Source organism: Mobula birostris, chromosome 6, assembly GCF_030028105.1.
Source record: "Mobula birostris isolate sMobBir1 chromosome 6, sMobBir1.hap1, whole genome shotgun sequence".
NCBI classification, from domain to species: domain Eukaryota; kingdom Metazoa; phylum Chordata; class Chondrichthyes; order Myliobatiformes; family Myliobatidae; genus Mobula; species Mobula birostris.
This window is the reverse complement of record NC_092375.1, coordinates 97,390,526-97,415,050: the sequence shown is the minus strand read 5'-3', so window position 1 is coordinate 97,415,050 and position 24,525 is coordinate 97,390,526. Positions and strand designations below refer to the sequence as shown.

Genomic DNA, 24,525 nt, shown 5'->3' with positions numbered 1-24,525 from the left:
GTGTGAAGGGGAGACCATGGGGTGGTGGGTAAAGACATGATGAACTCTATCATTTTGAAGGGGTGGCGATTGTGTGGTGGGTAAGGACAAGATGTACTCTATCAGTGCGAAAGGGCGACCGTGGGGTGGTGAGTAAGGTCAAGATGAATTCTATCAGTGTTGAGGGGGACCATGGAGTGGTGGTTAATGACAAGATGAATTCTATTGGTGTGAAGATGTGACCATGGGGTGGTGGATAAGACAAGGTGAACTCTGTCAGTGTGAAAGGGTGAACGTGGGGTGGTAGGTGAGGACAAGATGAACTGTATTGGTGTGAAGGGGTGACCATGGAGTGGTGAGTGAGGAGAAGGTGAACTCTGTCGGTGTGAAGGGGTGACCATGGGGTGGTGAGTAAGGACAAGATGAATTCTATCAGTGTGAAGAGGTGAGCATGGGGTGGTGGATAAGACAAAGTGAACTCTATTGGTGTGAAGAGGTGTCCATGGTGTCTTGGGTAAGGACAAGATGAACTTTATCAGTGTGAAGGGGTGACCATGGGGTGGTGGGTAACGACAAGATGAACTGTATCGGTGTGAAGGGGTGACCATGGGGTGGTGGGTAAGACATGATTAACTATATCAGTGTGAAGGAGTGACCACGGGGTGCTGAGTAACGACAAGATGAACTCTATCAGTGTGAAGCGGTGACCATGGGGTAGTGGGTAACGACAAGATGAATTCTCTCAGTGTGAAGCGTTGACCATGGGGTGGTGAATCTGGACAAAATGAACTGTCTCAGTGTGAAGGGGTGACTATTGTGTGGAGGGTAATGATAGGTTGAACTCTATCGGTGTGAAGGGGTGACCATGGGGTTGTGGGTAAGGATAAGATGAACTCTCTCAATTTTAAGGGGTGACCTTGGTGTGGTGAGTAACGACAAGATGAACTCTACGGTGTGTAGGGGTGACCATGGGGTTGTGGGTAAGGACAAGATGAACTCTGTCGGTCTGAAGGGATGAGCATTGGGTGGTGGGTAACGACAAGATGAAATTTATCAGTGTGAAGGGGTGACCATGTGCTGGTGTGTAACGACAAGAGAATCTCTATCGGAGTGAAGGGGTGACCATGGGGTGGTGAGTAACGACAAGAGGATCTCTATCGGAGTGAAGGGGTGACCATGGGGTGGTGGGTAAGGAAATGATGAACTCTATCAGTGTGTATGGCTGACCGTGGGGTGGAGGGTTACGAGAAGATGAACTGTATTAGTGTGAAAGGGTGACCGTGGGGTGGTTGGTGAGGGCAAGGTGAACTCTTTTCGGTGTGAAGAGGTGACCATGGGGTGGTGTGTAAAGACAAAATGAACTCTGTCGGTGTGAAGGGATGAGCATGGCGTGGTGGTTGAGGACGAGATGAACTCTCTCAGTCTGAAGGGATGACCATTGGGTCGTGGGTAACGACAAAATGAACTCTCTCGGTGTGAAGGGTTGACTGTGGGTTGGTGGGTAACGACAGGGTGAAATCTATCAGTGTGAAAGGGTGACCATGGGGTGGTGAGTAAGGAGAAGATGAACTCAATTAATGTGAACGGGTGACCATGGAGTGGTGGGTAACGACAAGAGGAACTCTATCAGTGTGAAGGGGTGACCATGGGGTGGTGGGTGAGGACAAGATGATCTCTATCAGTGCGAAGGGGTGACCATGGGGTAGATGGTAACGACAAGATGAACTCTTATCACTGTGAAGGGGTGACCATTGTGTGGTGGGTAAGGACAAGATGTACTCTATCAGTGCAAAGGGGTGACCGTGGGGTGGTGAGTAAAGACAAGATGAATTCTATCAGTGTGAAGGGGTGACCATGGAGTGGTGGGTAAGGAGAAGAGGATCTCTATCAGCGTGAAGGGGTGTCCATGGGGAGGTAATAAGGACAAGATGAACTCTATCAGTGTGAAGGGTTGACTGTGGGGTGGTGGGTAATGAGAAGATGAACTCTCTCAGTGTGAAGGGGTGACCATTGTGTAGTGGGTAACGACAAGTTGAAGTCTATCAGTGTGAAGAGGTGACCATGGGGTGGTGGGTAAGGACAAGATGAACTCTTATCATTTTGAAGGGGAGACCATGGGGTGGTGGGTAAGGACAAGCTGAACTCTTATCACTGTGAAGGAGTGACCATGGGGTGGTGAGTAACGACAAGAGGATCTCTCTCAGTGTGAAGGTGTGACCATGGGGTGGTGGGTAACGACATGTGGATCTCTATCGGTGTGAAGGGGTGACCACGGGTATTCGGGAGGTTGTGGTTTTGTGGGTGACAACAGCTGTAATGAAGGAGAAAGGGAAACCCTCTTCTGCCCTGAAAAGGAAAGTCGTGTTCAGGGAACTTATGTGGAGGATGAAGGAACTGAGGAAAGGTAATGGCATTTTTATTGGAGACAGGTTGGGAAATGGTATAGTCACAATAACTGTGGGCATTGGTAGGTTTATAAAAGGTGTCGAGTGATAGTTTGTCTCCACAGGTGGAGACAGAGAGATCAAGAAAGGGGAGAGGGGTGTCAGAAGTAGGGAAAGTGAATTTATGGGCAGGGTGAAAGTTGGAGGCAAAGTTGATGAAATTGAAGAGCTCAGCATGGGTGCATGAAGTCATCAGTGTAGCGGAGTAAGAGTTGGGAGCATTACGAGGGAAAGCTTGGAACCTGAATTATTCTATGTAACCAATGAAGAGGTCGGCATAGCTGGGTCCCATGCAGGAACCCATAGCTGCACTTCGAATCTGGAGAAATGGGAGGAGCCAAAGGGATCGTCGTTGAGGGTGGGGACCAGTTTTGTGGTCGACGTCGAGGGTGGGGACCGGTTCTGTGGTCACTGCCGAGGGTGGGGAGCGGTTCTGTGCTCATCGTTGAGGGTGGGGACCAGTTTGGTGATCATTGTTGAGGGTGGGGACCGGTTTGGTGATCGTCGTCGAGGGTGGGGACCGGTTCTGTGATCCCTGTTGAGGGTGGGGACCGGTTTGGTGATCGTCGTCGAGGGTGGGGACCGGTTCCATGATCCCTGTCGAGGGTGGGGATTGGTTCTGTGCTCGTTGTCGAGGGTGGGGACCAATTCTGCGTTCGTTGTCGAGGGTGGGGACCGGTTCTGTGATCCCTGTTGAGGGTGGGGACCGGGTTGGTGATCGTCGTCGAGGGTGGGGACTGGTTCCATTATCGCTGCGGAGGGTGGGGACCGGTTCTGTGATCCCTGTCGAGTGTGGGGACCGGTTTGGTGATCGTTGTCGAGGGTGGGGACCGGTTCTGTGATCCCTGTCGAGGGTGGGGACCGGTTTGGTGATCGTTGTCGAGGGTGGGGATTGGTTCTGTGATCCCTGTCGAGGGTGGGGACCGGTTTGGTGATCGTTGTCGAGGGTGGGGACCGGGTTGGTGATCGTCGTCGAGGGTGGGGACCGGTTCCATGGTCGCTGCGGAGGGTGGGGACCGGTTCTGTGATCCCTGTTGAGGGTGGGGACCGGTTCTGTGGTTACCGCCGAGGGTGGGGACTGGTTCTGTGATCCCTGTCGAGGGTGGGGACCGGTTCTGTGATCCCTGTCGAGGGTGGGGATTGGTTCTGTGCTCGTTGTCGAGGGTGGGGACCGGTTCTGTGATCCCTGTCGAGGGTGGGGACCAGTTTTGTGGTCGTCGTCGAGGGTGGGGACCAGTTTTGTGGTCGTCGTTGAGGGTAGGGACTGGTTCTGCGTTCGTCGTCGAGGGTGGGGACCGGTTCTGCGTTCATTGTCGAGGGTGGGGACCGGTTCCGTGGTCGCTGCCGAGGGTGGGGACCGGTTTGGTGATCGTCGTCGAGGGTGGGGACCAGTTTTGTGGTCGTCGTTGAGGGTGGGGACCGGTTCCGTGGTCGCCACCGAGGGCGGGGAATGGTTCTGTGATCCGTGTCGAGGGTGGGGACCGGTTCCGTGGTCACTGTTGAGGGTGGGGACCAGTTTTGTGGTCGTCGTTGAGGGTGGGGACCGGTTCCATGGTCGCTGTAGAGGGTGGGGACCGGTTCTAGAGTCGCCACCGAGGGCGGGGACCGGCTCCTCGGTCGCCGCCGAGGGCGGGGAATGGTTCTGTGATCCGTGTCGAGGGTGGGGACTGGTTCTGTGATTCTCGTCGAGGGTGGGGACCGGTTCTGCGATCCCTGTCGAGGGTGGGGACTGGTTCCGTGGTCGCTGCCGAGGGTGGGGACCGGTTCTGTGATCCCTGTTGAGGGTGGGGACCGGTTTGGTGATCGTCGTCGAGGGTGGGACCGGTTCCGTGATCGCCGTTGAGGGTGGGGATTGGTTCTGTGTTCGTTGTCGAGGGTGGGGACCGGTTCTGTGGTCGCTGCTGAGGGTGGGGACCGGTTTGGTGATCGTCGTCGAGGGTGGGGACCAGTTTTGTGGTCGTCGTTGAGGGTGGGGACCGGTTCCATGGTCGCTGTAGAGGGTGGGGACCGGTTCCAGAGTCGCCACCGAGGGCGGGGACCGGCTCCTCGGTCGCTGCCGAGGGCGGGGAATGGTTCTGTGATCCGTGTCGAGGGTGGGGACTGGTTCTGTGATTCTCGTCGAGGGTGGGGACCGGTTCTGCGATCCCTGTCGAGGGTGGGGACCGGTTCCGTGGTCGTTGTCGAGGGTGGGGACCAGTTCTGTGGTCGTTGTCGAGGGTGGGGACCGGTTCCGTGATCGTTGTCGTGGGTGGGGATCGGATCTGTGGTCATTGTCGAGGGTGGGGACCGGTTCCGTGACCATTGTCGAGGGTGGGGACCGGTTCTGCGATCCTTGTCGAGGGTGGGGACCGGTTCCGTGGTCGTTGTCGAGGGTGGGGACCAGTTCTGTGGTCGTTGTCGAGGGTGGGGACCGGTTCCGTGATCGTTGTCGTGGGTGGGGATCGGATCTGTGGTCATTGTCGAGGGTGGGGACCGGTTCCGTGGTCGCTGTCGAGGGTGGGGACCGGTTTGGTGATCGTCGTCGAGGGTGGGGACCAGTTTTGTGGTCGTCGTTGAGAGTGAGGACCGGTTCCGTGGTCGCCACCGAGGGCGGGGAATGGTTCTGTGATCCGTGTCGAGGGTGGGGACCGGTTCCGTGGTCGCTGTCGAGGGTGGGGACCAGTTTTGTGGTCGTCGTTGAGGGTGGGGACCGGTTCCATGATCGCCGTTGAGAGTGGGGACCGGTTCCGTGGTCGCCACCGAGGGCGGGGACCGGCTCCTCGGTCGCCGCCGAGGGCGGGGAATGGTTCTGTGATCCGTGTCGAGGGTGGGGACTGGTTCTGTGATCCGTGTCGAGGGTGGGGACCGGTTCTGCGATCCCTGTCGAGGGTGGGGACCGGTTCCGTGGTCGTTGTCGAGGGCGGGGACCGGTTCCGTGACCGTTGTTGAGGGTGGGGACCAGTTCTGCGTTCGTTGTCGAGGGTGGTGACCGGTTCCGTGGTCGTTGTCGAGGGCGGGGACCGGTTCCGTGACCATTGTTGAGGGTGGGGACCAGTTCTGCGTTCGTTGTCGAGGGTGGTGACCGGTTCCGTGGTTGTTGTTGAGGGTGGGGACCGGTTCCGTGACCATTGTCGAGGGTGGGGACCGGTTCTGCGTTCGTTGTCGAGGGTGGTGACCAGTTCTGCCAGACAGAAGAGGCTGGTGGTGGAGGGGACCCAGTTGGTTCTTTCATTGATACAGAAGTGGAGAGTTTCAAGGCCTAAATGGGGTATTCAGTGTATTGGGACTGGACATCCATGATGAAATGAGGCGGTCAGGGCCAGGGAATGGAAAGTTACTGAGGGGATGGAGAACATGAGAAGTGTCGCGGATGTGGGTGGGAAGAGACTGAACCAAAGGGGGAACTGAGCAGAATCGAGGAATGAGGACACGAGTTCAGTGGGGCAGGAGCAGGCGGAGACAGTAGGCCTACCGGGACAGTCAGGTTTGTGGATCTTGGGTAGGGGTAGAATCAGACAGTGCAGGGTAAGGGGACTACGAGTTTGGTGTCAGTGGGTAGGAGTTCTCCAGAGTTGATGAGGTCTGATATGATGGTCCGGAGGAGGGTCCCCTTCGAGGGGTAGGTATGAGGAGGTGTCCGAGAGTTGCCGCCTGCCCTCAGCAAGGTAGAGGTCAGTCAGTATACTACCTGTTCATTTTTAGCAACACCAATCTCTTCACATACGGTCTTTTCCATGTGACAGCAGTAATGTCTGTGCTTCCACTTGCATTCATTCGATATTTCACTGATGCTGTGGAGCTTTTGGAATGCAGTAACTGTTCAGCGAGTGGGTTATGCAGCAAGAGAGGAGATGGCTGGCCGTAAAAGCAGAGCAGGAAGTGCAGGCAGTTAGTTCATGAGTCCTTTGTCGTCATTCAGGCATATTGTTTTCGATACTGTGAGGAATGACTTCTCAGAGGAAAACAGCACAAGCTAGTGAATTATGCAGGACTGACGACTTAATGTTCCAGGGGAAAAGTGCTTCAGACATGACAGAGGGTGATAACAGATCAGATCAGATCAGACACGACAGAAGGTGATAGCAAATCAGATCAGACACGACGGGGGGATAGCAGATCAGGTCAGACACGACAGGGGGATATCAGATCAGGTCAGGCACAACAGAGGGGGTTAGCAGATCAGATCAGACACGACGGGGGATAGCAGATCAGATCAGGTCAGAAACAACAGAGGGGGATATCAGATCAGACACGACGGGGGATAGCAGATCAGATCAGGTCAGACACAACAGAGGGGGATAGCAGATCAGATCAGACACGACGGGGGATAGCAGATCAGATCAGGTCAGAAACAACAGAGGGGGATATCAGATCAGACACGACGGGGGATATCAGATCAGGTCAGAAACAACAGAGGGGGATATCAGATCAGACACGACGGGGGATAGCAGATCAGATCAGGTCAGACACAACAGAGGGGGATAGCAGATCAGATCAGACACGACGGGGGATAGCAGATCAGATCAGGTCAGACAGAACAGAGGGCGATATCAGATCAGACACGACGGGAGATAGCAGATCAGATCAGGTCAGAAACAACAGAGGAGGATAGCAGATCAGATCAGACATGACGGGGGATAGCAGATCAGATCAGAAACAACAGAGGGGGATAGCAGATCAGATCAGATGAGTTTATTGTAATTGACACATGTTATGACATTTGTTGTTTTGCGGCAGAAGCACAGGAAAATACATCAAATCACTGTAAATTACAGTGAGTTAGAAAATACATCGCGCAAAAAAGAGAACAAAAAAATGAGGCAGTTTTCATGGGTTCATGGACCATTCAGAAATCTGATGGCAGTGGGGAAGTAGCTGTTCCTAAAATGTTGAGTGTTTGTTTTCAAGCACATACTCCCTGATGGTAGCAATGAGAAGAGGGCTTGTCCTGGATAATCAGGGTCCATAAGACCATAAGACATAGAAGCAGAATTAGGCCATTCAGCCCGTCGACTCTACTCTGCCATTCAATCATGGCTGATCCCGGAAACCACTCAACCTCATACACCTGCCTTCTCACCATATCCTTTGATGCCCTGACTGATCAGGAAATGATCAACTTCCGCCTTAAGTATACCCACTGACTTGGCCTCCACTCACTGTGGCAGAGCATTCAACAGATTTGCCCTTCTCTGGCTAAAAGAAATTCCTCCTTATCTTCTTTCTCAAACATAAAAGGTCGCCCTCAAATTTGAGGCTGTGCCCTCTAGTTCTGGATACCCCCACCATAGGAAACATCCTCTCCACATCCACCCAATCTAGTCCTTACTGATGAATATTGGTTTCTGGAGTTATCGCCATTTGAAGATGTCCTCGATGGTGCGGAGGCAAGGGCCTGTGATGGAACTAGCTGAGTTTACAAGCCTCTGCAGCTTTTTCTGATCCTGTGCGTTGGCCCCTCCATGGGACAACCCGTTAATATATCGGTTCTAAAATTTGCAGTGGAGCAAGCACAGAATGAGCTTCGTTCTTCTGTGCTTCTTCACTCTTCTATTAGTGAGTCCATGACATTTGATAGAATTGCTTTTCATTGTGGCAAACCTATTCCCCACCTCACATATAGCTTTAAAATGTACATTTATTCTGTGCATGGAAGTCCTATACTCCAGTGCCACAAATTAAAGAATTTCCATTTTAATACTGTAGGAAGGAGTGCAGTAGAAGTACTGGGTAAGCTGTGGAGCAGTTCAGGAAGGGTGATATGGCACCATAAGTACTCTCTTTTACATGGTTACAGGTTGAAGAGTACAAAGAAGCCCTGGAAGAAACTCTTATAAGGGAACAGAATGGCATACGGCTAATACCAGAACTGTACGCTGTTCCTGCTGAAAAGGTTTGCAATGCCTTCATTACCAATCTAAAGCTCAGAGCAAATGATCTTACTGAACAAGTTTACAACATTATTGCCAAGAAAGTTTGCAGTCTGAATTGACAGTTATGGATGGATGTGTAATTTAGTCAATTGATATAACCATATAACAATTACAGCACAGAAACAGGCTATCTTGGCCCTTCTAGTCCGTGCCGAACTCTTACTCTCACCTAGTCCCACCGACCTACACTCAGCCCATAACTCTCCATTCCTTTCCTGTCCATATATCTATCCAATTTACCTTTTAAATGACAACATCGAACTTGTCTCAACCACTTCTGTTGGAAGCTCATTCCACTCAGCTACCACTCTGAGTAAAGAAGTTCCCCCTCATGTTACCCCTAAACTTTTGCCCTTTAACTCTCTGATGATCTGATGTTACGTCTGATAAAATGAGTGTGTTATGCAGAACTCCTTTACTGTTTTGGTTATAATAATTATTACATTATTATTAATATTGCTTCCCATTGAATGGGTGGGTTTTCTCCAGGTCCTCCAGTTTCCTTCCACAGTCCAAAGACGGTAGGTTAACTGGTCATTGTACATTGTCCCTGATTAGATTAAGGTTAATTGGGTTTGTTGGGTGTTGCTAGGTTGGCCTGGCTGAAAGGGCCGGAGGGCTGACTCCGCCCTGTATCGTTTAGTCAGTAAATACTTTGATTTGTTGGTGATAGATCGACTGTTAAACCATTCCACCCTTTGCAATTGATATCCACCTTTCTATGGAATTAGGGGTTTAGCGTTTAACATGGAAAACAGAAGGTTTGCAGAGGAAACTCTGAATGATTGCCAGATGGATGTCTCCACAATGTTACTAGGCACTTGTTAAAACTGCTGCTGTTTCACGGTTCATTAGGCGTTATTGATAGTTACACATAATATGGTTTGGTAGTTCTGAACTTTCAGTTTGGGCATGAGTTACAGTATAATTACCAACCATCTTTGTTGCCAGGTGGATGAGGAATACAAGAACCCACATTCTGTGGACAGAATTGCAAAAGGAAAATTGCCTCATATGTGGGGACAATCTTTGTATATCCTTGGGAATCTCCTCTCTGAGGTATGCAGTTTTTCTGTTTAGTGATATTGGTGAGGTACTTTCACTCTTTTTTTCTAAAGGACAAATCTGTAGTGCACCTTGTGTTTCATAAATGGATTAATTGAAGTAGCCTTTAGCTGTTCAGCTCAGAATCAAACATGATTTTATTCTTTATAATTGCTTTTGTTAGTTATCATATATATTGTGTTACAGTGAAAAGTTAGTTTTGCACGCCATCCAGACAGATCATTTCATCACATAAGTAGATCGAAGTAGAACAAGGGAAAAGAAATCACAGAATGCCGAATGTTACAGTTACAAAGAAAATGAAGAGCAGGCAAACAATAAGGTGCAAGGGTCATGATGTTTATATTATTGGGGACTGTTCAATAATTTTATAACAGCAGGATGCGTCATTAATATCAGCTTGCAGCTCTGCTCTTGCTACCCCTCCGTCAGTACACTACAGTCTTTCAGATGTTTTGAGAGAGTACAGCTGTAATCACTGTGCTCGGAATAAAATAAATACATCTTCCCATGCTTCTGTTTCGTGAGTATAGTTGCATACCTTTAAAATTGAAGCATTGAAAAGTTCAAATCTGTTGCTATCAACACTCAACACTCCAGCTCTCTTCAGTAAAGTTCTAGTGTATGAGACAATTTTTCAAATAGAACATAATTTGAAAAACTGGACCCCATTTTCCCCCAGAAGTCCATATCCTTAGTGCTATCTCTCCATCTCCTTCTCCACAACCTTGAGAATCATTCTCCAACACCTGTACTTCAATTATTAGTGTAGTGAAAAGTGGGAGACACCTGAAGCCTTCAGGCAGTCCTGCATCCTCTAAAATCCTTTGCCAGGGAACATTTAGCCAATCTTCAATCCACCACAAGCTGACAGTCACTGATTCTACACACTTCTTTCTTGTAGATTTCTGAAGATGCAGGTAGATAAGAATTGTGGCCAAGTACAAACTGACAGCTGCCTTTAAAAATGGTATGAATCCTGTGAGACAGGACTTTTTACTATCAAGTGCTGCTGTTTATGCCCAAGTTTCATATTGATCAAGCTGATAACAGGTGTATTATTGTCTCACGTATCAAGATGCAGTAAAAAATGTTGTCCATGCCATTCCATACATCAGTACATGAAGATAGTACAGAGGGAAAGGTAGTACTAGAATGCAGAATGTAGTGTTGTAGTTACAGAGAAGGTGCAATGCAGGTGATTGATGCAGAGATCGTTTTAATAAAACCTGCAAAACTTCCCCACGGACTTTATCGTTTCTCCCTATTGCCTACAGAAGGCTAATCTCATTGTCATCAACCTGAGAGCATAACATCGCATTAGGAAAGTCAAAGTGGAGTCTATTGTCATTTGCACAAGTGCATGTAGAGACAGGTACAATGTGAAACTTAACTTGCAGCAGCTTTGCTGATGCATAGCAACACCCCCCCCCCCCCCCCCCAGTAGCATGGAAGATACAACTTGCTTGCCATGAGGCAATGTTGATTGACTTCTACCATTCATTTGGTCACCATCTGTTTTGCAGGGATTTCTAGCTCCTGGAGAAATTGATCCGTTAAATCGAAGACTTTCTACCATTAGCAGGCCTGATGTTGTTGTCCAAGGTCCGTGAAATATGCTCACCATCAGAACTCTATTCTCCGATACATAATCTTGACGTTGCTATAGTTTTGCTAAAAAGAAAAAGATATATATTTTGTTTTCCTTATTAAGCTCTCCTTTTCTGGAGAAATTGTTAAAAATATAATGTTTGTCAATCTCTGATGAAAATTTTTAAGCATGGCCCAAGTTCCATACCTGAATATTATGGTGCCCCAGTGACAACAGCAATCACTTGTGCTCCCTATGTATCTCTAAAGAAAACATTTCATGGTGAGGCAAATGCTAAAGCTACTGAGCAGGAAGACGACCAAGGGTTTACCAAAAAAAAAGTCACATAATTTGCTGGAGGAACTCAGCAGGTCAAGCAGCATCAGGAGTTGCTGTGGTTTTAGGTCAAGATCTTGCATCAGGGGCTGAGTGGAGAGGGAGATGGCTATGTAAGGGGGAGAGGGAAAGGGGTGACAGGGACCAGTAGGTGACAGGTGGACAGAGAAGGGGTGACGGATGATGGGCAAGTGGGTTGTGGGAGGGCTGGAGTAGGAGACAGAGGCAGGTAGGTGATATGGAGGGGTGAGGGAAAGGCAGGTGGAGCCAGGGGTGGGGTGGGGTGGGTGAAGGAGGAGACAGAGGTAAACAGAAGCACAAGGAAGTGTGGAACTCTGGGAGATCACTTGTAAAGGGGCATTACACTGTTCATGGTAAAACCACTGTAAGTGTCGATGTACAGGCAGATCTTGGGGCCTAAGTCCCTGAAAGTGGCTGCACAGAAAGGCTGGTAGAGAAGGCAAGTGGCTTGCTTCCCTTTATTAGTCAAAGCATTGAATCGAGGTGTTATGTTGCTGCATTATCAAACTCTGGTTGTGACACCAGAGGAATGTCTGATAATGTTGCTGCTTTATCAAACTCTGGTTGTGACACCTGTATTGAGTTTTGATTGCTGTATAGTAGGAAGGATGTTGAGTATTGGAGGGGGTATAGCAGAGGCTTGTCAGGGTGCTGCCTAGGTTTGAGGGTATGTGCTATGAGGAGAGGGTGGATCAGCTTGATGTAGCAGAGGCTAAGGGGAGACTTGATGCAAGTTTATAAGATTATGACAGGCACAGATGGTGTCTTTTTTTCCCCAGGGTTCAGGTTTCTAATACTATAGGAGACACATTTAACATGATAGGAGTTAAGCTGAAAGGAGATGAACACGCAAGATTTTTACGTAGAGAGTTGTGGGTGCTTGTCTGTAGGGATGATGGTGGAGATGAATGTGATAGAGGTACTTAAGGTGTTTATGAGGCCCTCAGATGGGCCGTGAATGCAGAAGAGATTACTTCAGTTAGGCATTTAATTACTAATGTAATTAGTTAGACACATTGTGGGCCGAATGTCTGTAACTGTGCTGTACTGTTCTATATTCGATGTACCAGAACCTGTTGTACCCTAGGTTTAAGAGTGCTTTTGGAGAGAGATGTCCAGCATAGATAAATGGGTTGAAAAATTCAGAGCAATGCACGGTAGCTAAAGGTGTAGTTTGGCTGAAGGAAATTTGAATGAAGATTTTGGAATGCTGATCAAAGGCCTGTCAGGTGGAAGAGCGGGAAGGGGTGTACTGGGTAAAGAATAGAGAATCGGGCTGAAGGAAATTTGAATGAAGATTTTGGAATGCTGATCAAGGACCTGTCAGGTGGAAGAGTGGGAAGGGGTGTACTGGGTAAAGAATAGAGAATCGGGCTGATCAAGGACCTGTCAGGTGGAAGAGCGGGAAGGGGTGTACTGGGTAAAGAATAGAGAATCGGGCTGATCAAGGACCTGTCAGGTGGAAGAGCGGGAAGGGGTGTACTGGGTAAAGAATAGAGAATCGGGCTGATCAAGGACCTGTCAGGTGGAAGAGCGGGAAGGGGTGTACTGGGTAAAGAATAGAGAATCGGGCTGATCAAGGACCTGTCAGGTGGAAGAGCGGGAAGGGGTGTACTGGGTAAAGAATAGAGAATCGGGCTGATCAAGGACCTGTCAGGTGGAAGAGCGGGAAGGGGTGTACTGGGTAAAGAATAGAGAATCGGGCTGATCAAGGACCTGTCAGGTGGAAGAGCGGGAAGGGGTGTACTGGGTAAAGAATAGAGAATCGGGCTGGGCAGTGCAAGAACAAAGGACGTTTGCTGTTTGAGCAGAAGGATGAGCCCAGGCTGAAACGATTCTGTTGATGGACTGGAGCTGGAGAAACAGATGCCACTGGTCAAATATCTGTTCAGTGAATGAAATATTATGTCATCTGGTGCTATTTTCTGACTGCAGCTTAAAATTCCTGCCCAGCTGGAGCTCAGCATCGACAGTGGAAACTGCTTCCTACCACAGGGCAGTATCTGTGAAACGTTGAGTGTGGGAGGATTGAAGCCCTGACCATAGACAACAATAAGCTACCGGTGATCAGTGCAGGATAAAGGGGGTGATTGGAAGAGGATGAAATGGTTAGGGTAGGATGAAGAGAACTAGAAAAGCAAAACTGTAATCCCAAAAAACGTTGAGCGATTTTGAAGATGCCATTAAATGTTAATCTGTTCTGCTGCAGAGAGGCTTATTCCAAATTCGATGATCTCATGCGCTGTATTTCTCTCAAATGGAAAATAATTGAGAAAACTTAATGTATAAGTCCTTTCTTTAGGAAATATTTCATAGAAACATAGAAAACCTACAGCACAATACCAGCCCTCCGGCCCACAAAGTTGTGCTGAAAATGTCCCTACCTTAGAAATTATTAGGGTTACCTGTAGCCCTCTATTTTTCTAAGCTCCATGTACCTGTCCAAAAGTCACTTAAAAGACCCTATTGTATCTGCCTCCACCACCATCGCCGGCAGCCCATTCCACGCACTCACCACTCTCTGAGTAAAAAAACTTACCCCTGACATCTCCTCTGTACCTACTCCCAAGCACCTTAAACCTGTGCCCTCTTGTGGCAGCCATTTTAGCCCTGGGAAAAAGCCTCTGACTATCCATACGATCAATGCCTCGCATCATCTTATACACCTCTATCAGGTCACCTCTCATCCTCCGTTGCTCCAAGGAGAAAAGGCCGAGTTCACTCAACCTGTCTTCATAAGGCATGCTCCCCAATCCAGGCAACATCCTTGTAAATATCCTCTACACCCTTTCTATGGCTTCCACATCCTTCTTGTAGTGAGGCGACCAGAACTGAGCACAGTACACCAAGTGGGGTCTGACCAGGGTCTTGTATAAGACCATAAGACAAAGGAGCAGATGTCGGCCATTCAGCCCATCAAGTCTGCTCCACCATTTTATCATGAGCTGATCCATTCTCCCATTTAGTCCCACTCCCTCGCCTTCTCACCTTAACCTTTGATGCCCTGGCTACTCAGATACCTATCAATCTCTATCTTAAATACAGCCAATGACTTGGCCTCCACCGCTGCCTGTGGCAACAAATTCCATAGATTCACCATCCTCTGGCTAAAATAATTTCTTCGTCTTTCTGTTCTGAATGGACACCCTTCAATCCTTAAGTCATGCCCTCTCGTACTAGACTCCCCCATCATGGGAAACAACTTTGCCACATCCACTCTGTCCATGCCTTTCAACATTCGAAATGTTTTTATGAGGTCCCCTTCATTCTTCTAAACTCCAAGGAATACAGTCCCAGAGTGGACAAACGTTCCTCATATGTTAACCCTCTCCTTCCCGGAATCATTCTAGTGAATCTTCTCTGTACCATCTCCAATGTCAGCACATCCTTTCTTAAGTAAGGAGCCCAAAACTGCCCACAGTACTCCAAGTGAGGTCTTATCAGTGCCTTATAGAGCCTCAACATCACGTCCCTGCTGCTCTACTCTATTCCTCTAGAAATGAAAGCCTATATTGCATTCGCCTTCTTCACCACCGATTCAACCTGGAGGTTAAACTTAAGGGTATCCTGTACGAGGACTCCCAAGTCCCGTTGCATCTCAGAACTTTGAATTCTTTCCCCATTTAAATAATAGTCTGCCCGTTTATTTTTTCTGCCAAAGTGCATAACCATACACTTTCTAACATTGTACTTCATTTGCCACTTCTTTGCCCATTCTTCCAATCTATCCAAGTCTCTCTGCAGACTCTCCGTTTCCTCAGCACTACCGGCCCCTCCACCTATCTTCTTATCATCAGCAGACTTAGCCACAAAACCATCCATTCCATAATCCAAATCGTTGATGTACAATGTAAAAAGAAGCGGCCCCAACACGAACTCCTGTGGAACACCACTGGTAACCGGCAGCCAACCAGAATAGGATCCCTTTATTCCCACTCTCTGTTTCCTGCCAATCAGCCAACACTCTATCCACGTATGTAACTTTCCCGTAATTCCATGGACTCTTATCTTGTTAAACAGCCTCAGGTGTGGCACCTTGTCAAAGGCCTTCTGAAAATCCAAATACACAACATCCACTGCATCTCCCTTGTCTAGCTTACTAGTAATTTCATCAAAAAATTGCAATAGGTTTGTCAGGCAGGATTTTCCTTTAAGGAAACCATGCTGAGTTCTGCCTATCTTGTCATATGCCTCCAGGTACTCTGTTATCTCATCCTTGACAATCGACTCCCAACAACTTCCCAACCACCGATATCAAGCTAACAGGTCTATAATTTCCTTTTTGCTTCCTTGCCCCCTTCTTAAATAGCGGAGTGACATTTGCAATCTTCCAGTCCTCCGGAACCATGCCAGAATCTATCGACTTTTGAAAGATCAACGCTAACGCCTCTGCAATCTCCACAGCTACTTCCTTCAGAACACAAGGGTGCATTCCATCTAGTCCGGGAGATTTATCTACCGTTAGACTATTCAGCTTCCTGAGTACCTTCTCTGTCGTAATTGTGACTGCACACACTTCTCTTCCCTGCCACCCTTGAGTGTCCAGTATACTGCTGATGTCTTCCTCAGTGAAGACTGATGCAAAATACTCGTTCAGTTCCTCTGCCATCTCCTTATCTCCCATTACAATTTCTCCAGCATCATTTTCTATCAGTCCTATATCTACTCTCACCTGTCTTTTATTCTTTATATACTTGAAAAAGCTTTTAGTATCCTCTTTGATATTATTTGCTAGCTTCCTTTCATAGTTAATCTTTTCCCTCGTAATGACCTTCTTAGTTTCCTTTCGTAAGCTTTTAAAAACTTCCCAATTCTCTGTCTTCCCAATAATTTTTGCTTCCTTGTATGCCCTCTCCTTTGTTTTAACTTTGGCTTTGACTTCTCTTGTCAGCCACGGTTGCATCCTTTTTCCATTCGAAAATTTCTTCTTTTTTGGAATATACCTGTCTTGCACCTTCCTCACTTCTCACATAAACTCCAGCCACTGCTGCTCTGCCGTCTTTCCCGCCAGTGTCCCTTTTCAGTCAGCTTTGGCCAGTTCCTCTCTCATACCACTATAATTTCCTTTACTCCACTGAAATACCGACACATCAGATTTCGGCTTCTCTTTTTCAAATTTCACAGTGAACTCAATCATGTTATGATCACTGCCTCCTAAGAGTTCCTTCACCTCAATCTCTCTAATCACCTCCGGTTCATTACACAATACCCAATCCAGTACAGCCGATCCCCTAGTGGGCTCAACAACAAGCTGTTCTAAAAAGCCACCTCGCAGACATTCTACAAATTCTCTCTCTTGAGATCCATTGCTGACCTGATTTTCCCAATCTACTCGCATGTTAAAATCCCCCACAATTATCATAACACTGCCCTTCTGAGAAGCCTTTTCTATTTCCTGTTGTAATTTGTAGTCCACATCACTGCAGCTGTTTGGAGGCCTATAAATAACTGCCATCAGGGTCCTTTTACCCTTGCGATTTCTTAGCTCAACTCATAAAGAGTCTGCACCTTCCGATCCTATGTTACCTCTTTCTAATGACCTACTATCATTTGTCACCAATAAAGCCACGCCTCCCCCTCTGCCTACCTGCCTATCCTTCCGATACACTGTGTATCCTTGGACATTCAACTCCCAGAGACATGCATCCTTTAGCCAGGTCTCAGTGATGGCCACAATATCATACCTGCCAATCTGTAGCTGTACGACAAGATCATCCACCTTATTCCTTATGGTGCGTGCATTTAAGTATAACACCTTAAGACCATATAGCTGCAACATTACCTCTCGGCTTCTAAATTAAATTCCACGATTGATGAAGGCCAATACACTGTATGCTTTCTTAACCAGAGAGTCAACCTGCGCTGCTGCTTTGAGCGTCCTATGGACTCGGACCCCAAGATCCCTCTGATCCTCCACACTGCCAAGAGTCTTGCCATTAATACTATATTCTGCCATCGTACTTGATCTACCAAAATGAACACACTTGTCTGGGTTGAACTCCATCTGCCACTTCTCAGCCCAGTTTTGCATCCTATCAATGTCCCGTTGTAACCTCTGACAGCCCTCCACACTATCCACAACACCCCCAACCTTTGTGTCATCAGCAAACTTACTAACCCATCCTTCCACTTCCTCATCCAGGTCATTTATAAAAATCATGAAGAGTAAAGGCCCCAGAACTGATCCCTGAGGCACTCCACTGGTGACGAACCTCCATGCAGGATATGACCCGTCTACAACCACTCTTTGCCTTCTGTGGGCAAACCAGCTCTGGATCCACAAAGCAATGTCCCCTTGGATCCCATGCCTCCTTACTTTCTCAATAAGCCAAGCCTTATCAAATGCCTTGCTGAAATCCATATACACTAGATCTACTGCTCTTCCTTCATCAATGTGTCTAGTCACATTCTCAAAAAATTTCATTCAATGAACCTATATTTGATCAGTGCACAAAAAAACTTTGAGAAAAACTCCAGTCCAGTATGGTCTGCTGCTGTGCAGCCCAACGCAACAACATTTCATAGTCATAGTCATACTTTATTGATCCCGAGGGAAATTGGGTTTCGTTACAGTTGCACCAACCAAGAATAGAGTATAAATATAGCAATATAAAACCATAATTAATTATGTACAAAACGTAATAAAGTTTTGTAGTTTTAAGACAGCTGAACATCTGTTTTTAGCAATATTAAGTATGTAAAGGAGGTAATTATTCAGCCTTTAATGTATTTGTTTGTTTAAAGTGTTAGTTGATGTGGGAATGGTCAAAAAGAGCCAAATTGCCATTAATAATTTCCTTCTCTCCAAGCCTCTTAGTAAGTTCTACCCATACTTACCTTTCCCAAATCATGCATGGTCTATTAGTGTGGAAAATGGATGTTCAACGTTGAAGCTAAATCACATCACTGGGTCTAACAGTTTCTTTCTTGCTTTTCAGTGTCAATATTGGCTGAATCTGAAAAGATTAAGAACATTCTGGCAAAGCATGGTTTACAAGTTGAGACTGTTTCTGATGTTTTTCCAATCAAAGTGCAGCCAGGAAGAATCTTGAGCCACATATATGCAAAGTTGGGTAAGTGCTGCTTAAAGCTGATAACTTCACACAGAGCACTGGATACCAGCATGATGAGAGAGGAAATCACAGATTTGCAACAAACATTTTAACAGATAATTAGGTGAATGAGAAAAATGTAAACACTCGAAAAAACAGAAAACATTGGCATTAACAAGGTATGGTTATTGACCCAAGATGTTTTTAATAGTTTTGTTCACTTAGTGGAACTCTGTTCTTTCAGTCACGTATTTCTCTTGTTTTCTACTTTCTTTCTGTCTGTCCCTCACCTGCCTGTCACCTCTTCCAGTGCCCCTCCTCCTTCCCTTTCTCCTTGATCCACTCTCCTCTCCTATCAGCTTCCTCCTTCCTTAGCCCTTACCTTTTCCACCTATCACCTCCTGGATTTTTACTTCATTACACTGCGCCCCCCCCCCCCACCCCAACTTTGCCACCCACCTGGCTGCACCTATCACCTTCTAACTTGTTCCCCTTCTTCTCTTCCCACCTTCTTATTCTGGTATCTTCACCCCCCCCCTCCCTTTCCAGTCCTCATGAAAGATCTCGGCCTGAAGCAAAGACTGTTTATTCCTCTCCATGGATGCTGCCTGACCTGCTGAGTTCCTCCAGCATTTTGTGTGTGTTGCTCTGGACTGCCAGCATCTGCAGGATCTAATGTGTTTATGATTTTATCTCCTAATAGGATGCAACAAGAAATTGAATCTTAGTGGCCGCCCATATAGACATATTGGCGTTCTTGGTACCTCGAAGTTGTACGTGATTAGAAACCAGACCTTCTCGTTTACTCCACAGGTAAACTGGAAGCCATTGCTGCAATTTTTGCACTGTCCTTGAATGTGTTTGTTTAGGAAACAAAGCTCAAATTCAGAGTTAGCTTGTATATTTTTGATGTGTTTTAAATGTCACTGAACATTTACAGCAAAACATTTAAGTTTGTTGAATGGACAGGATAGGTGTGATTTCCTAAGCAGTTCACAGGAGCTGCACTTGCTCAGACTGAGACTCTTGAGCCTGGTCCATTATTAATAACTTAAGATCCTGGCAACTGTTCCACTTCCCTCCCTTACCCAAGACGCTGGATTCCTCTGTCCACCGAAGACCAACCTGCCTCAGCCTTGATCACTGGCACTACATTCAAATAAACTTCAGATTCAAACAACCCAAGGAAAGGAATTCTTCGTCTTTATCTTATTCCGAAACTGTGTCCCCTGTTTCGAAGCTCCCCAGGAAGGGAATCTTGTAAATTCCCCCCAAAGTTTCCCCTCCAAAATTCCACTAAGTATTGGCCCAAATGGAACATCCTTTCTTTGTTAGGTGACTTCTCATCCAGGGACAGGGTCCCCTGAATTACTTTGAAAGTATTACTTCTTGTGGAAGTATATATCCTGAAAAAAGGAAACTCTGTGTTTATAGTGTTGTAATGCCCTGTACAGCTGTAACCTGATTTCTTTAATACAAATAGAAAATGAAAGGGAAATGCTGGAAATATGCAGCAGATCAGGCAGCATCTGTCAAAAGAGAAACAGTTAACACAAAGAAGTAAACAGGACCTTGTACCTTTTCTTACCAATGTCATTGGTACCAATATATGTACCACAACTTCCGGCAGCTCACTTTCCACATGAGGATGCTGGTGACCTGACCTGAAGCATCTTTGACCCTGGCACTTGGGAGGTATCGTGCCATCCGGGACTCTTTTTCATGTTTGCAGAATCTGCTCCCCATGCCCCTGATTGAATATTGTTATTTATTTATTTGCGTGTTTATTGAGATACCGTGCAGAATAGGCCCTTCGAGCCCTTCGAGCCTTGTCGCCCAGCAATCCCCCAATTTAATCCTAGCCTAATCACAGGACAATTTATAATGACCAATTGACCCACCAAGCAGTCCATCTTTGAACGTGGGAGGAAACTGAAGCACTCGGAGGAAACCCATGCAGTCATGGGGAGAATGTACAAATTCCTTACAGGCAGTGTGGGGAACAGAACCCATGTCGCTGGTACTGTAAAGCATTGTGCTAACCACCGCGCTACTGTAATGCCCCAGGTATGTTTTATATGACCAAACAATATCACCAATACTCTCCTCTTTCCCCTCCCTTTGCTTCTGTCAGCACGCCAGACTCAGTGCAAGAGCTGTGGTTGCTGCAGCTTTCCCCTTAACAGGTCACCCTCAACAGTATCCAAAGTCATATAGTTGTTATTGAGGAGAATGGACATGGGAGCACTCTGCTCTGTCCGCCTATTCTCCTTCCCTGTCCTGACTGTCACCTAACTCCTGCAATTTATGGATGATTACCTCCCTGTAGCTCTTGTCTATCACCTCCACATTCTGTTGAATGAGCTGAAGGTCAGGCAGCTGCATCTCCAGGTCCCTAGCACCATCTGTAAGAAGCAGATATAGCAATTATGGAGACTAGAGGTCTCCCAGATCTCCCACATCCAGCATGAGGAACACACCTCTAACCGGGCATCCACTCTCATTACTCAAGCTAGGTACTAACAGACCAAAAAAAACTCAAGCTATCCTCTGCCCTTCCTTACCGAACCCACTTTCCCCTGGTAGATGCTCTGAATGTTAGATTATGCTGATTGAACTTCCTGTGAATCTGTGCAGAGGATTTCTGCTGTTGAATTACTTTCAGTGATGCTTTTTCTGTCTTTTACTGGACAGTTTATTGATCTGCACCAATTTTACTTGGCCTTGGACAACCGCATGATTGTGGAAATGCTCAGGACCGACCTCGCCTACCTCTTCTGCACCTGGAAGATGACAGGCCGTCCAATGGTCACCTTTCCGATCACTAAAACCATGCTGAGTAAGGGTTCATTTGTCCTGACACATTTTGGACATAATAGTATGAAATTTAATCATAGCAATTGGTATCATAGTTAGGTCCTCACATCAAAGGAATGCTTAGAAGGTGTGTATGGTACGTTAGTAGTACTAGTTATTCTTCTATAATTACTTCAGAAAAGCATATTTCATCTGAAGATTGTTTTCTTGCCCACCGGCTTTCCCTTTGCGAAGAAAGAAAGGTGAAGTTAGGGCAACAAAAGTATTTTGGAAATATAGTTATAGTTGCAGGAGAGTACAGTGTGCCAATGATCAGATAATGATTCAGTGATATTGATGAAGGGACAGACACCGGCCAGTAAGTGGGAGGTTGTTGGTGTGGAATTCTGTTTCAAAAGCACAACAGGAGCACTATAAAGGCGATGTAGCCTGAGTTAATATCCTGTCGGAAAGTTACTGCCTATGGCAGTGCCTCAGTATTAGAAGTATCAGCCGAAATGTCAGTGCCCAAATCTCTGGAGCACTTAAGTGTAAGGTGATATAGGATGATCTGAGCTTAATAATGCAGCTATATAAAAGTGCTCAGATATGTAGGCATGGTGTTCAAAGAATAGGCACAGAGACAAAGAGTGGCAGCTGATATTATTACTACATCACTGCTCCAGTGATTTGGGTTCAGCTGATAGAATTACTGCATCACAGCTCCAGTGATCTGAATTACAACTGATAGATTTACTGCATCACTGCTCCAGTGATCTGGGTTCAGTCCTAACCTCACGTGATGCCTGTGTGGAGTTTGCATGTTCTCCACGTGACAATGTGAGTTTCTCCCCACATCCCAAAGACCTGCAGGCAGGGAGGTTAATTGCTACTGCAAATTGCCCCATAGTGTGTGGGTTTGGTGCTGGAACCTGGGGGGAGTTGAGGGAAATGTGGGGAGAATGAAATGGGATTGGTGCTTGATGATCTCAGACTGAAAGGCCTGTTTCCATGTTGTATAACTCAATGAAAATGCGCAGGAAACATTGTAAAATATCTGAATGGGATGCAGGGCTATGTGTTTAACTGTGTAGAGAAAGCATGTTGTTATTCCCTTCTAGGTCACCATTAGTAATGTGGTGCAATATAGTTTATGCTTTCGAGTGACCTTTAGAGTACTACCCATCACGAGGAACATCCCCTGTGTCATTTCAGTATTCTTCCTGCTCTGCTCCTCCAGAGGGTATTTACTGGAGCATTGTGAGTTCTAACGTATGGGAAAGTATGCAGTTAATAATAATACAAACGTAGTAACCATGAGGCAGCATGGTAGTGTAGTGGTTAGCACAACGATTTACAGTACCAGTGACTCGGGTTCAATTCTCATCACACAGTAGTGTAGTGGTTAGCACAACGTTTTACAGTACCAGCGACCCATGAGGCTACTTAACGAGATAAGAACACATGGAATTACGGGAAGGTTACATATGTGGATGGAGCATTGGCTGATTAGTAGGAAACAGAGAGTGGGAATAAAGGAATCCTATTCTGGTTGGCTGCCGGTTACCAGTGGTGTTCCACAGGGGTCCGTGTTGGGGCCGCTTCTTTTTACATTGTACATCAACGATTTGGATTATGGAATAGATGGCTTTGTGGCTAAGTTTGCTGACAATACGAAGGTAGGTGGAGGGGCCGGTAGTGCTGAGGAAACGGAGAGTCTGCAGAGAGTCTTGGATAGATTGGAAGAATGGGCAAAGAAGTGGCAAATGAAGTACGATGTTGGAAAGTGTATGGTTATGCACTTTGGCAGAAGTAATAAACGGGCAGACTATTATTTAAATTGGGAAAGAATTCAAAGTTCTGAGATGCAACGGGACTTGGGAGTCCTCGTACAGGATACCCTTAAGTTTAACCTCCAGGTTGACTCGGTAGTGAAGAAGGCGAATGCAATGTTGGCATTCATTTCTAGAGGAATAGAGTATAGGAGCAGGGATGTGATGTTGAGGCTCTATAAGGCGCTGGTGAGACCTCACTTGGAGTACTGTGGGCAGTTTTGGTCTCCTTATTTAAGAAAGGATGTGCTGACGTTGGAGATGGTACAGAGAAGATTCACTAGAATGATTCCGGGAATGAGAGGGTTAACATATGAGGAACGTTTGTCCGCTCTTGGACTGTATTCCTTGGAGTTTAGAAGAATGAGGGGAGACCTTATAGAAACATTTCGAATGTTGAAAGGCATGGACAGAGTGGATGTGGCGAAGTTGTTTCCCATGATGGGGGAGTCTAGTATGAGAGGGCATGACTTAAGGATTGAAGGGCGCCCATTCAGAACAGAAATGCGAAGAAATTTTTTTAGCCAGAGGATGGTGAATCTATGGAATTTGTTGCCACAGGCAGCAGTGGAGGCCAAGTCATTGGCTGTATTTAAGATAGAGATTAATAGGTATCTGAGTAGCCAGGGCATCAAAGGTTATGGTGAAAAGGCGGGGGAGTGGGACTAAATGGGAGAATGGATCAGCTCATGATAAAATGGTGGAGCAGACTCGATGGGCTGAATGGCCAGCTTCTGCTCCTTTGTCTTATGGTCTTATGGACCCGGGTTTGATTCCACCACTGTCTGTAAGGAGTTTATAAGTTCTCCCCGTGACCGTGTGGGTTTCCTCTGGGTGCTCTGGATTCCTCCCAAAGTCCAAAGATGTACCAATTGATAGTTTAATTGGTCTTTGTAAGTTGTTCTGTGATTAGGCTTGGGTTTAAATGGGGGATTGTAGGGCTGCGGGAGGGCCTTCTCCGCACTCTATGTCAGTAGTCACTAACAACTTACTTATAGAGTACTTCTCATGCCAACGTGCTCGGAAAGATCTAGTCTGTCTATTAAGTTCATAAGTTCAGCTGCCTCAGAGATCACGTTTGACAGATCATTAATATGAATTTTAAAATCACTTGTGCTGACAATCCTGTCGTAGGGTATGGCGAAAAGGCAGCTGCATGGGGTTGAGTGGGATCTGGGATCAGCCTTCATGAAGTTGTACAAGGCCTTGGTGAGACCACACCTGGAGTATTGTGTGCAGTTTTGGTCCCCTAATCTGAGGAAAGACATCCTTGCCATAGAGGGAGTACAAAGAAGGTTCACCAGATTGATTCCTGGGATGGCAGGACTTTCATATGAAGAAAGACTGGATGAACTGGGCTTGTACTCGTTGGAATTTAGAAGATTGAGGGGGGATCTGATTGAAACGTATAAGATCCTAAAGGGATTGGACAGGCTAGATGCAGGAAAATTATTCCCGATGTTGGGGAAGTCCAGAACGAGGGGCCACAGTTTGAGG

General features: G+C 46.9%; 1 protein-coding gene across 5 annotated transcripts in view; it reads left to right on the top strand.

Annotated features, from left to right (window-relative positions):
- The window catches only part of LOC140199215 (phosphorylase b kinase regulatory subunit alpha, liver isoform-like), a 213,253-nt gene that overhangs the window by 91,348 nt on the left and 97,380 nt on the right, over window positions 1-24,525 (top strand). For all 5 annotated transcript variants that reach the window (XM_072260901.1, XM_072260902.1, XM_072260903.1 and 2 more), the window contains exons 12-17: window positions 8,200-8,295; window positions 9,287-9,394; window positions 10,927-11,005; window positions 18,287-18,421; window positions 19,104-19,213; window positions 21,095-21,239. In XM_072260901.1, the coding sequence (XP_072117002.1) occupies window positions 8,200-8,295; window positions 9,287-9,394; window positions 10,927-11,005; window positions 18,287-18,421; window positions 19,104-19,213; window positions 21,095-21,239 (673 nt within the window). The remainder of the gene's footprint in view (window positions 1-8,199; window positions 8,296-9,286; window positions 9,395-10,926; window positions 11,006-18,286; window positions 18,422-19,103; window positions 19,214-21,094; window positions 21,240-24,525) is intronic.